At 40.0% G+C, this 14,583-nt stretch overlaps 2 protein-coding genes across 2 annotated transcripts in view; both read left to right on the top strand.

Moving 5' to 3' along the window:
• LOC122070378 overlaps positions 1 to 1,782 on the top strand; it is a 33,004-nt gene extending 31,222 nt beyond the window's left edge. The window contains exons 8-9 of the mRNA XM_042634523.1: positions 1,336 to 1,393; positions 1,520 to 1,782. Of these exons, the coding sequence (XP_042490457.1) occupies positions 1,336 to 1,393; positions 1,520 to 1,701 (240 nt within the window). The 3' untranslated portion in view covers positions 1,702 to 1,782. The remainder of the gene's footprint in view (positions 1 to 1,335; positions 1,394 to 1,519) is intronic.
• Positions 1,783 to 4,229: 2,447 nt separating this feature from the next.
• Positions 4,230 to 5,477, top strand: LOC122070386. The gene has a single exon (XM_042634532.1). The coding sequence runs from the start codon at positions 4,328 to 4,330 to the stop codon at positions 5,306 to 5,308; it is 981 nt and encodes a 326-aa protein (XP_042490466.1). The 5' UTR covers positions 4,230 to 4,327; the 3' UTR covers positions 5,309 to 5,477.
• Positions 5,478 to 14,583: the final 9,106 nt, after the last annotated feature.

Below are 14,583 nucleotides of genomic sequence, written 5' to 3'. Positions count from 1 at the left end.
ACCTTGTATTTCTCCTGACATCATCATTGTCATTCATAATTATTTAGTGCTTTGCTGCATAGCAAAAATTTGATGTGACGAAGTGGGGATAAAAGAAGCTTTATACTAGGATCACAGTCATATAGTTGGTTGGAGTGTGGCACAGTGGCAGTCCATTTTCCTCTCTTCAGTCTGATGTGACAAAGTGGTTCGGAATATAGAACCTTAAAGAGTGCTGTAACTCTTAATGTTAGCCCTTATACAGCAGCATGGTCATATGGTCAGCATGCAAAGGTTGGGACTCCATATCTGGATGAGTCATGCCAAAGAAATTTTTGATGTTCGATAATCATTGTGATTGATTACGGAAACCACTTTTCTGCATGATATACCCATATTTGGATGAAGAAAGTGATGCGAACATGGGTCACAATACCCTATTTGGGTTTGCTATGGGCCCACCCAAACATTTAAACAACTCAAGTATTATGAATGATGGCAAAACTCTAATTTCCCAGCACAATCAAGACCATTTGGAAAAGAGGACCTTAGGACATATGGGTAGATAAGTTCAAAGAAGAATGACAAGTCTGGAATTTAAAACCACTTCTATCACACAATAAAAATCAAACTAGAAAACTTTCTCCAACATTGGTTTGACACGAACTCCCAGGGAATGTTGGTAGTTCAAGGGTCCAATGATTCCAACCGATAGTTACTCAAGATGGAACGCAATGATGAAATCAGGAGGCTGGAACTAACTTCTTACGGAACAAATATAGAACTGAGTTTTGATTTAAAACTCTTGAATCAAGATGATTTCTAGAGGGGACTTTGCTGGTAGGGTCGCCCAAGGGAGATGGCAAAAAGAATTTGCACGAGCCACCTTGTAAGGACTTCCCACTTGGCCCACTCTTGTTGTGCCATACGGACAATGATGTGGCTATTCCAACTGTTGGATGGAGGACATGATCTCATAGCTATGCGTCTAGTTTCGTACTCAAATTCAATCAAATATCCCCCATGTATGTCCATGCATGCCTACCATACTCCCAACACTCTCTCACGGTTATGGGTTTTCAAAGCTCTATTTTGTCACTTGTCAAAACTTGTTTGGGTTGAAATTTGACATATTAGAAGCAGACCTTGTGGTCTCTTGACCACAAAATTTGGGTTTCATCTGATCTAGAAAGAGAAGGTATCTGGTTTACAATTGTGTTGTAAACCTAGCATTTGATTACCTTTGTGGTTGTTGGTGTATGTTTTGAACAGCTGAAAGGAACTGATATTTAAAATTTATTTGTGTATGTTACAACCCTCTAGCAATTCTATTTTTGTTTCTGCTAATGTGTATAGTCATTCTCTCGTGGGAAAGCTCAAACTGTGGGAATCCCTGGCACTACAGCTGTATTTGGTGAAGTGCAGGGCCCACCTATACAGTTATTACTATCCATTCATACTATGTGATTCTCATCGCAAGAACATATAACTTGAAAGAAATTTAATATTGATAGACCATTCAAATTTGTCATGGTTTGAGTGCAGGTACTTGATTCAACAGAGAGGGCAGTGGAGAGTAGCCTGGCAAGCACTGGCCATGCTAACAAGAGAGCAATGCAGATCTTTTCAGAAAGTTCCAAGACTTCATGTTTAACGTGGCTTGTAATGTTTGTCATGACTTGTATCTTCGTCATGGTTGTACTTCTCATCCGTGTAACCTAGTGAAACAACACTCATGCTTGATGCTTTTACAATTCATGTTTTATCAGGTTAAATATAATCACATATATCTTACATTTGTTACATGCAGTTTGGTTGGCCCTGGTGTGGCTACCCATGCCAGATACACCTCACAAGTTTCTTGCTTCTTCAGCGAGCTTGGGCTAGCCGGATTCTTGGTTCACATGGCGGAGTTGAAAGCTTTTCAAGAGTTTCCTCTAGAGACTAGCTCTATGTTCCAAAGGTGGGCTCTTGAGCCATTGTGGTTAGAAGTCGAGTGTTGGGAGGGTTTCCCAATGGGGGTATCTATTAATCCTGGCATGTTCCGTGATGGATGAGCAACCATTGAACAGTTTGTGGTGGTTGGATTGGGAGCAGGGTTGTCCATCCCATGGGACTCAATTTAGTGGAGATCCCAGCTGTTGGATGAGAAGCCATTGTGTGATGGAATGAGGGAGTAAAAGGGAAGGAAGGTTAGGGAGAAGGCCAAGGAATTGTGGCTGAAGCCCAGGCAAGTGGTGCATAAAGGAGGGTCTTCACATAGTTACTTGGATGAATAATTGGAGGGGAGGGGCTTGGGGGGAGGGAGAGAGTGACCCAGGCTGGGCAGCTCAGCGACGTGCACAGCTTTTTCCCATTATATTTGAGGTTCCCTTGAAATGCAGTGTAGACCTGTGCAGTGTGGGGCTAATGGTAGTGGCTTTGGAAGCATCAATAGGAATGGGATTTTCAAAGAGAGAGAGAATCATCCCACGACTGAAAAGAAAGCTTTGTGATGCAGAAGGCAGAAAGAGACGCTGAAAGTAAGTGGGATTTTCACAATGAAAATTATCATATATCTGTGCTACCCATCCCATGAACCACAAATTAACTAGTGAGAGTTGTGTTGTGTGGAGAATTAGAGCCATGTCGCCCACATATAAAGAAATAGTACCCCACTTCAATTCCTCTCACAAATCTAGAGTTCCAAGAACGATCACCCGCATTTATAGGGAAACAAAAGTGTAACACAAGCACTGACGCACACTCCCACCCCCATTACCACAGAGAGAGAGAGAGAGAGAGAGAGAGAGAGAGAGAGAGGTTTTCTTTAAGATGGTGGAGTACTCACTAAACAAGAAAAGCGTGTTCATGAAAAAAAATTGTTGACCCGAAGCTTTAATAAATCACGTCCATACAGGGTGGGAATAGTTTATCCCCAGTCGGGTGGGGTCGGGTCGGTGAACCCATATTGTTGTCACAACACCTAGTGATATTTATTTTCTCCTAGTACTTCAGAACCTGCCATGCACATGAATGGGCTGAACACGTATTCCATACGTAAGGTGATGAAGAACAAAAGAAGAACTAAACATTACTACCCATATTCCCTTTCGGATTCATATTAGATGGGTATTACCCGAACCGAGATGGGAAAAGCAGAGTAGGTCGAGAGGTTAGGCAATGACTAGAAGCCATATCCTTGTTTCATGCAAAAATACCTGATCACGATACGAGTTGACCAGACCCTTAGAGAGAAGAAAAAGTACAGTGGCTGAATTGACGCTAACGTTTGGAGTATCTCCACCATCACAGCATCACCCCCCACCCACCCTTTTCCCGGGCTTCGCTCTTCTTCAAAGTTGCAAAGTGACCAAACCACAATAATAAAAAAACATATATAAAAAAATCCCTAATTTCATAACTTGATAAGAAACTTAAGTTGACCATCCCTTGATTTTAGAAAAAGGTCATATGAAATGACAAAATTATCCTTTCCCTTGGCCACCACTTAGTCCTATTTCTAATGGTGTCAATTTCGACAGTTTCTTGTATTTGGGACAGGTATATACTGGTTTTTGGTACCAAAGATGCCTACTCTAGAACTGTCCCATTTAGTTAACGGACTTAACTGAGGTCCTGGTCCCAATTATTCATGGGACGAGATGATACCGATTCCTAAATGATTATAGGCAATATAGAGAAGGGAGGATAAATTTAATGGTTACATCATTGTGGACCAAGTTTTCTTAAGGCCATGGTGAATATGAATTTGTTTGCCACATGGCCTCGGGCCACAGATCCAGGGGGAGGGAGGGGGTCACATCCATGCCGTTGGCTCATTCAGCCACCGGTGTAGGAAAATTGTCTCATTATTATTGTTGTGGATCTTCTCACTATTATGATATCTAAAGTGCGCCTTGCTTTAACAATTTAGAATATGAAACCATTTTATTATTTTACTTCTTCAAACTCTGTAAGATCAAGTATAAGCTTCTCATAATTAACAATAATTAAAAGCAAGGGCACCATCACTAAAAATCAAATATCAATACTGTCTCGTTTGTAAATGGGGTAGTCCAATACCTAGTTTTTGCGAGACAGTACTAGGATGGTTCCCGGTTGAGGTCTTTTGTGGACATGATAGAGGGCAAATAAGTCCATTCACAACAACATTCTTTCCACGTGGTAAAGTCAACTTTAAACACCTAAGCAAAGAAAAATTAAAACTTCAAAACTGCCCACACATGCTTTGTACCTAAGAAAACTTTAGGAATTTAGAATTACATATATTCAGATACTCCTCACATGTCCTCTGCTTCATCTTCCCTATCTATTAACCAACTTCATTTTCTGAATTCTGAACACCATGAAGGCTCCAAGACCGGACAGCCGGCAACACTCATCGCCACGGCTAACCTTCGCCGTCTCATCTATCTTCTTCCTCATCTTCCTTTGCATCATAACATCCATTAACGAACTCCGATTTGAAGGTCTAGTAAAGCTTGGCTGGTCAGCTCTCTCCAACAACTTCTATACATGTTTTACCAATACATCCATTGCCAACAACATTTCCACTTCTCCGGCACCGGAATTACGGATTCTACTCGGAATATTAACACTACCGGATCAGTATCAGCGCCGCCACTTCCTCCGCCTCATCTATGGTACACAACAAGTTCCCCTCAGTGCACAAGTGGATGTCAAGTTTGTGTTTTGTAACTTAACAAAGGAGGATCAAAAGGTCTTAGTAGCACTTGAAATCATGCGTTACAATGATATCATTATTCTCAATTGTACAGAGAATATGAATAAAGGTAAGACCTATACATACTTCTCTAGCTTGCCGGAGATATTTTCCGGCACCGCCGACGACCCAAACCCACCGTACCATTACGTGATGAAGGCTGATGATGATATATATATAAGGTTAAATAGCTTAGTAGAGTCCGTAAAGCCTTTGCCTAGAGAAGACTTGTACTATGGTTATGTAATTCCATGTTCTAGTATGAACCCTTTTGTTCATTACATGTCTGGTATGGGATATCTGATCTCATGGGACATTGTGGAATGGATTAGAACCTCCGACGTGCCAGTGAACCACACCGAAGGACCGGAGGACAGGATTTTTGGCGATTGGATGAGGTATGGTCAGAGGGGGAAGAACAGATATAATGCTAAGTGGTCTATGTACAATTTTCCGGTACCGGCGACTAAATGTACACATGAGCTCTGGCCAGATACTGTTGCTGTTCATCTGCTCAAGAATCAAGAGAAGTGGATTCAGACCTTGAAGTACTTCAATGTTACTAACAATCTCAAACCATCTAAACTCTATCATATTCCTTAGGTAATTTTGTCTCACCATTTTTTGTTCATTCTTTCTGTTCACAATTTATAGTTGAATAACAATCTATCTCAGTGATTCTTAATTTTTTTTTGCACCTTATGTGAAGGAATTGTGATTTTATTTCAGTTAAGAACAGATCAGAGAAGGAAAATTTATGGGTTTGGTAGCATTTGAGCATTGTTTTCATTTCAATAAATCTAATTGAAGATCTACATCAGGGTGCATTTTACCCTTTTTCAGCTCAAAATAGACAAGCGTAAATAATAATTAAGTTTGAGAGATACAGAGATACCTAAATAATCCTTGGAAAGGGAAATAAATTTGATCCCAATCCATAGGACCGATTAAAATATTTCCAGTGATCGTGTTCAGACTTCAGACCAGATTACAAAAATATTTTATTAGTTTCCTTCACCGAGGGTGAAGATAGAATCTCTTCACCAATGGTGATGTGACTAGATGATTCAACTTCATCATTAATTCTCACCTTTTATTGTTCTCCAATCCAATGAGAAGAATAAATAGGGTGGATAAAAATATTCTCTCATCACCATGGGTGAAGAAAAACTTTGTCACAAAAAAATCTAATTAGACATTTTGATTTGTTGAAGGCAAAGCGACTAGGTTAGACTCTTTTTAGTCCAATTATCTCTTCTTTTTTTTTTGGGGGCCGGGGGGAGAGGTGTCTGTGGCCATCAACACGTGGTTTGGATTAGGATGGATTCATTGGATCAGAAATTAGCCATGACCTCTAATCAGCAGATTCCTAATGATTATATTCTATTTTAGGCCGATTCCAACCGATTTGGATCAAAATAGGCGTTGATCAATTTCCTTTTCAATTCCGTTTTTTGAAACCTTGGATATCATCCTGATATTTTTGTTAGGGTTAATTACTTGGAGACTCTGAACTATGGCCAGATTGCTTGACACCCCAAACTATTGGACATATTACTTGAAGCCCTATGAAACTTGATGGTGTTAGTCTACTGATGGTGGTTGAAATGGAAAACCTTAGTGCTGAATATACCCTACATTTTTATATGGTTTTGTGAAAAATTTGCTTCAGAAGACAAGTGAAAGGGGAATCCCTTCACCCACTGTAAGGGTAACAGTCAGGATTCGACCCTCTTCCGGGCATCTGCGGGCCCCTCACCACCACATCCCTGCTCGAAAATACGTGGGGCCTATTATGCAGGGGCTCTCTTCCCTTAGGTATTTTATAAAAGGCATATTAATGATGGTCCAATATCGGGGTTGAGAAACATAAAATTTGAAGTCGCCAACAAGGGTTAGGGCTTAGGACCTGATTAATAAGGAAAGGGCCCAAAAATTGATTTTGTCCAGAGATGAGGCTAAGTGTCAGATTGTGGAGTTGGGAAGGTGTTAGGTACCCACTCTACCCTGTTGAACCGGTCTTCCTACTAGATGCTTGAGAATGAACATTCCCCCCTATACTACATGCATGACTAAGTTATTGTTACACTATTATGTACACTACCACATATAAGTTAAAATTCTACATTCTGCTTACTGAGTTAAAGGATTATATACCTATGCTTGACCCTTATTTTAGGTCGAGTGGGGTGGGCCCCTATTGTTGCGAACACAAACTTTGGTGAGTGTCCCTCAGCTCAAGCGGAGGTGGATTTGACTGTTTGCTTTTTTTTCCTCAGAGAATTTGGACTTCTTATGACCTTTCAAAGCTTTGGAAAATTTTTGGGAATTTTTGGGTATTTTTTGGGAATTTTGGTAGAGTTCCGGGAACCCGCGAGAATATGAAGGAATCTTGGGAATATGGAACATTTTAGGAATTCATAATAGAATATAAAGGCTACCTAGGGCTTCCTAAGGATTAGGGTTTTTAGATTTTTTTGTTTTTTTGAAATTTTGGGTACGAAAACCGAGACAAGGGAATCTTGGAGAATCTGATGAATCTGTTGGTTTAGGAAGGAATTTTTGGGGTTACCAAGGGGTTTAGAATTTTTATTTTAGATTATTATTTTTTTTATAATTTTTAGGGGTTTGGCATGCAAATCGAGGCAAGAGAATTTGATGGAATCTTTGGTTGAGGGAGGATAAAGGAATCAAGAGAGTATTTTCTTCAAAATATTGGAGCTTCCCAGCTCCTGGTGTGTCTTGAAATGGGAAAATGAACCCTGTTTACAGGCTTTTGGCAAGGGATAGGGATAAAATGGTCATTTTGGACCCCATGGGAAAAAATTCTTCTAAAAAGTTGGAGGTCATGTCAGTTTCTTCGTAGGCCTATCAAAAATTTGGCCATCAAGAAATTGGTGGGCTCATCAGGAATCTTTGACCAAAATGGGTCTGTTTTGCCCTAATTAGGGTTTCTGACTTCCAAGATCGATTCTAGGAGATCCAATGATTCGATTTTTATGCATCACATATAGTCAGAATCGTCTTTCCGAGAACTATCAAATGTTATGGATTTTAAGTTCATATTTGGTTCCTAAAATTTGAGATTTTTAAGGAAGGACTCTTGCCCTATTGCAAATGAGGGGTATTCCGACAATCATTTTTCATACCATTGCCACACCATCAGAAAGTACCTAGAGTCAATTCTTCAGTATATAGTATGCTAATATTATGTGCTAAAAGATTGAGCCTGATTGTCTATGTAGAGGTCCCAAACCATATTAGGGTTTCAGGCTGGATTAGGGTTTCAGGTTGTTGCTGGGTCCAAGTCACTTTGAAGGGCCGAACCTCTGATTAGAAGCGTAAACTTCACCCATATTCTGTAAATCATCATTCTAGGGGCGGATGACAAAATTGGGTGTCTACCCCCACTAATTAAATTGATTTGTGTTTTGTAAGGTTAATACATTTAAAGGGTAAGTTGGTCATTTTAACTTCACAAGTTTTAGTTGAATAACTCACAAGGGTAAATGGTCTTTTTCATTTCAACCACTAACATTAGACTAACACCGTCAGGTCATGGTACTTCAAGTAATATGCTCAATAGTGTAGGGTGTCAAGCAACTTGGCCATAGCATAGGGGGTGTCCAAGTAATTATCCAAAAAAAAAAACACCCTTTAACCTTATAAGGGTAAAATAATCTTTTCAATTTCAACCACTAACAGTAAACTAACACCGTTAGGTTTCATGGGGCTTCAAGTAATATGTTCAATAGTTTTGGGTGTCAAGCAACCTGGCCATAGTACAGGGGTGTCCAAGTAATTATCCTTTTTTTTTATTATTATTATTCTTTTTCTAATTAAGACAGAAAAATTAGATGTATATTATAGGTAGGGTCCAATTTTGTGCACGATTGTGTAGATACATGGCAAACAATTCAGTCCTTCATCCAGTATAAGGGGATAGAAATGGTATTACACATCATCCCATAAAAAAAGCAACCCGTACGATCACAACCATGCATAAAACTTATGTTCTTATGGTTATGGTTTTTTTTTTAACCTTCCTTTTTCTCAACAAAACAAATCATGCTTTTTATGTATACTTCAACGCGTTCATGAAGTACAAAATCACTCTTATACTTCAACATATAAATTTGTAAATATGCCCCATCACTAATAGGAGCATAATGAAGATGATGTTGATTCATGGTAGATTGCATCATAAAGAGGTTCATGTTTGGTTTACCAATGGAATCTATGGTGCACTAAGAGAGTGGCAAATGAAATAATCCCTATAAAACGGGTATGTAAATAGGTGTCTAGGGTTTACCTCGATGTAGCTTTCCTCATAGCGGAGAAGATCTGGTTGCCTCACATGTCGGTCCACCTGAACAGTCAACAACAGCAATCTTGTTAGGAAAAGTTCCACTCTCCAAATCCAATGATAACAATGGAGATCCTTTAACGCATACACTCTCAATTGGGGGAGAGAGAGAGAGAGAGAGAGAGGGCTCTTGAGATTAGGCCAAAAAATTGCTTTGTTGTGGCCAAACCTCTTATTTCTAAAGATTTGGCCAGACAGAGTTCCTAATCCTAAGGGGTCTATAATTGCCCTACGTGAGTGACGTCGAGACCCACTTCAATTAACAATCCCAATAGCAATAGGCATTTTCTAGACACTGGCTAGTCGAAGAAAAGGAGAGCATTAGCCTTCTTTAGGTATAGTGACACTTGGCAGTAGAAGAAAATATTTGAATGTGATAATTAACATATTCCCCGGAGTAACATCTATCAGAATATTTGTATTCGCTAGATCATGTACAAAGTGTTGGGTAATGTGGCCCACATTGCCACATAAAAACTACTTTTTAAATGCAATCGAATGAGAAGTCAAGTATGACCTTCTTTAGCCACTCTCATCCCACTAACCAAGCCATTGGGATTTCCTAATATCTTTTCGATTCTCGTAGAATAAGATCTTGATTGGTTGTGATGTCAAGGTGTAGTTCTCGAGTCTCATACTAATGAAGCAGTGGCATATCTTTCGTTGTGATCACTACCAATTGATCGATGGAGCTTAGTCTTGGAGTAACGCTCACTGGATATATTTGCAGCGATAACGCACTCTGAAGATGGAGACGATGGAACATTTTATCTATTTACTTTTTGTAAAGTAAACATCAGATCTATCTCGTGGATGGGAGCTTACCGCGGATGGTGATTTGATGTATTGTAGTATAGCTCCCACTGTTGGACAAACACTATTCAGTTCTCAGGGGAAACCCGCCTTAGAGATTAAACATCAACTTATCTTATTGTCGTTCAATCTAAGATAGTGTTGATATCTTGTAGTGAATAACCCCCTTATGAAACCAATCGAAAGTAGCCTGTGGTACTCATGTAATCAAGGCAAATAATCCCCCTTGCAACTACGATAGAAAGCCGTTTAGGCCATTCATCTTTCTTTTGAATCGAAGTGGGGAGAGCGCAACGTATCCTTATAGATAGGGCAAAAAAGAAAGGCCTTTTTTTTTTAATCAAAGTAGATCGTGACTATTGTATTATAGTCGGTCAAGGGAATCAAACAACAATGGGAGAGGGCTCGTAGCCCCTCCTCTCACTCTTCCCCATGCCTATTTGTTCCCTGGGCCCCTGATTTTTTTTTTTTGGTAATGAAAAAAGGGTGCTCCATGGTAGTGATCATAGCCCCTAGGACAAGCCCCCATATGGCAAGCAGTGCTTCTGCAGGACTAATGGGCAATAGTGGGCATGCCAAGAGTCGAATCCACAACCAGCCGACTTGAGCGGTGATGGGTTGAGGGCATTTTCACCACTAGGCTACCAACTCCACTGGGCCCTTGGCCCTTGATGCTCTATATATGTTGATTGGTTTAGGTGAGCACTAGATAGATACCTTAGTGTATGTGATGAGCATATTTATATGTGAATATATGCCCTTAGTTCTTATATTTTTAATACTTGAAACGGAGCTCTCGACATGTTTGTTTGTGTTTTCAGGTTTTAGTTGCATTCTTGTGGAAGAGGAGAATAAGAAGCTAGGAGCTTAAAATAAGAAGATCAAAGGAGCAATTGGAGCAGAAAATCACTTAATTTATTGGAGATATGAGGTGGACCATTATGGGTCAGAACAAGTTAGAGAAGAGCCAACGTTGAAGACCTAAAGCCCAAGTTTTATTTTCATACACGTCAATGGGCCGGACCATTGAGAAGAGAAGCATAGGGGTATGATGGTAATTTTGAAAGTTGAGAAGTCCTTCGAAACATATTGGATAGTAGGCTCGTTTCGTTTGTAATTTAAAATGAACTATCTATAATTCTCAGGTCGGGTCAACCTGGGGTCATTATGAAAAGATACAGCCAAAAATTAATTTGGACTCGAGTTAGAATATGAGTTGATTTTCTTAAATTTAATTAATTCAAAAATAACATATCCACATCATCCTCTTCCCCTTTTCTTACTTGCGTAACAATCTCTACCACATCTCTTAATTTCCCTCGCCTTTCTCTAATGATTTCTCATTGGATCCATCTCACACCTTCTATCCCTCCTTAACCTCTCACATCCAAACCGTCATTATCATATGGGATTTCCATCTCCTAAACCACTTCTCTCTCTTCCTACAATCCTTTTCATATTTGGACTCTCCTATTTTGATAGGAAATGGACACTGGCTGCCGCTGAAGACTAAAACCATCCCACACCCTACTTCATCTACAAATAGAAGGCTTTGAGTGGGCAGAATAGACACTATGGGCAGAATATACACAATGGGCAAAATATAGGCAAAAACAGATTTTTCATTGTAACCAAGTTAGTAAATAGTAGTTTCTTTTTTCTTTTTTCTTTATTAAATCCCTTTTGTTTTTCTCTTTAAATTGCATGCACTTGGAGTTGGGGATTGAAGATTGAAGTCAGAGGTAGGATAAAAGTTTCACTTTTGCATTGGATTGTCAACTTCATCTAACAGGGAAGTTCTTCTTCTATATATTTATTTTTCAATAATTTATTTAATGGCATTCTCATATTCTTCATCATTTTCGTCTTTTGATTATTATTATTACAGGGCTAGCTAAACACCCCATTTGGGAATAGGATGAAACTATGAGAGAGAAAAAATTGATGATCAAAGTTTATGTGCTTAATGTCATGTGCATAGTCTAGGTCATACATTAGATGCCTCTCCATAATGCATATCATCCATTGGTTGGAACATATGCCTTATTGTCGCCGTATTTGTTGTGTCTCCTTACATGTTCATGTTTTTATCATTACCTGTTTAATGAACACTACTCATAGGACATGTTAACATAGTCCGCCACATCTCCTATAGACATAAGCCATTATTTCATGCATTGATTTTATCATTTGTTCATGATTTTGATCTAATTTTATGGTGGAATCTTATTCTCAAGTGGCATCTCTATTCTATTCATCCATATCATTTGTTTTTAAGTTCTAGTTGTGTTGGTTAGGTTTCTTTTTTAATTTCACTGTCTATTTAAATCCCTTCCCTATTTGTGTCGGGCAACAACTTAGGTCCCTAGTTTAGGTGCGATTTCATATTCCTATTTTTAGTTGAATTTTGCTTGAGTGCTTCTTCACCTTAATTAACAGTGAGAAATCGATCATCTCGACCTCCTTGAGATCGATCTATGGCTATAGTGATATTGTGCACTTGCGGTTAATTGTTTATTACAAATAGAATGCACTAGAGACAAAGCAAAAACTGCTTCTTTAAGCTCCGGTTGTGCATTACGATAAGGGAAAACAAAAGAAAAAGCCTAGTAGGGTCAGTCGGGTGTCTCTATTTATATAGGTGTACAGATCCTCTCTTCTTCTCACTTCTCAAAATAAAATCGTCACATATTTAACATTGTAGGAGACTAGTAATGATAACCCTATCTAGATGGAGAAGTAGCTATCTCTCCCTACACTTTCATAAATATATATATATATATATATATTTATATATTTATATGTATATATATATATACCTAGATGGATGGCTCCTCTCCAACTATTTAGGCATCCAACAATTTACCTCCCACCCATGCAAAGGCTAGGAGGACTTGGACATGCATCTGTTGGAAGGGTGGGAGGAAAGTGGTTGGCAGTTGGAGACGATCTTTATCTTTAAAGGGCATGTGAGAGGAACCCAACATATTTCAACATTTGTTTCCTAATATTGAAATCTTGAAGTCTCATCTTGTTGAATTCTTAGTGTAATACCCCGCTTCTTAAACCCGGTCTGATTTCGCGGTTGAACCGGTTTAACCATGCAGGAACCGAGCCAGAGGATATTAGAGCGGGTTCCTTATGGGCTATGATGGCACGGGTGGCCTTAAACACCGGCTGGCCCGACAAGTCCGAGCCAGTGCCAGAAGAGACGGGAGTTCCCAAACCGTGTACGTGCACCTACCATAAGGCTATGTATGGATAAAACAGGTATTAAATCTGTATTTTAAGGTATATACGTATGCTACATCGTATGCCTGGGGTGGGGTTCGAGCCGAGGTCCGAACCCGGTCAAAATCCCGAGTCTTGGCTCTCAGGTGGGTAAAACAGGTGGGTACACCCACCCACCTGAGTGACCCATCCAAGACTATTCACTTAATTAGGAATAGTATATAAGGCTTTATGATTTCTTTTCTTTCCATTTATCACCCTCGTACATTTGGTGAGAAAAGTAAAGAGGAGAGAGTAAAGAAAGGGAAGAAGAAAGGAAGAGGAGGAAAGGAAGGACTTCAGTGGCGCCAAAGCTCGATCTTACCATTCCGGTGCCGGGAGAGTAATCTTCAACTCTAGATCTACAGTTGGAGGTAAGAAAAATTAGGTTTTATGAACATTCACCATACCCAAGCTTTAAACCCTTGATTCGAGTATGGTTTCTTGAGATCTTGTAAATACCCTTTGAAATGATGAATCTAAGGTTTAATAGATGATTTATGTGTTGATCTGAAGGATTTGAAGAGATATTGACAAGGTAGCAGAAGCATTGTGAGTTGGAAGTGATTTGAAGGGTTTGAAGTCATTTTTGGGCAAAGAAGGTAAGATGGTTTCCCTCACTTGAATCTAACCTAGATCTAGGTTAGAACCATCTTATAGGACCTTGAGGGTGTGAAGAAGGGGTGGGGAAAAGCCCCATTTGATTCCCCAAAGAATGGAGAAAATGGAGAAGAAGCAGTGGCTTTCCCGCCAAAACCGGTGGGTATAACCGGCGGGTACCTACCCGCCTGAGGGTACCCACCTGAGAAGGCAGGGGGGCCTTCTGGCCTAACCGGCAGGTACAACCGGCGGGTACAATCGGCGGGTACAATCGGCGGGTACGGTCTTGGCAAAGGGTCCCTGGCCCAACCGGCGGGTACAACTGGCGGGTATAACCGACGGGCCCCTACCCGCCGGTCCCAAACCGGTGGGTAGACAGCCCACCTGTCTGACCCACTCGTGTGGCCCCGAAGGAGATCCTTAGGTCCGATCGAACCCAAATCGGACGTGTGACCTTCTTTTGACGTTCTAAACACGATTTTGACATCGGATTTCCTTAATTTTGATTCTAAAATGGTGAAGTACTAACCCCGCTCAATTATGTTAGGTTCACCAAATCCTACCCGATTCGCTCCGGATCTCACCTGTACCGAACGGGAATCCTTGTACGCTACAGGTAAGTGGGGAGAGGACGTTTGGCCTTGTTTCAAGGTATTTGTTTGGCATTCATTTACCTATATCTAATCTAGTCATGTCATCATGAATATGCTATATAGATTAGTCATTCCACACATTGATGTGCATATGTGCTATGCTTACTTTTCAAATGCCAATTGAATGAGATGTTTATATGTTGAATGTGGACATCATGGTGCATAATGCATTGATA

Source organism: Macadamia integrifolia, unplaced genomic scaffold, assembly GCF_013358625.1.
Source record: "Macadamia integrifolia cultivar HAES 741 unplaced genomic scaffold, SCU_Mint_v3 scaffold90, whole genome shotgun sequence".
Taxonomy (NCBI): domain Eukaryota; kingdom Viridiplantae; phylum Streptophyta; class Magnoliopsida; order Proteales; family Proteaceae; genus Macadamia; species Macadamia integrifolia.
The sequence above is the reverse complement of the archived record's forward strand: the minus strand, read 5'-3'. Positions and strand labels throughout refer to the sequence as shown.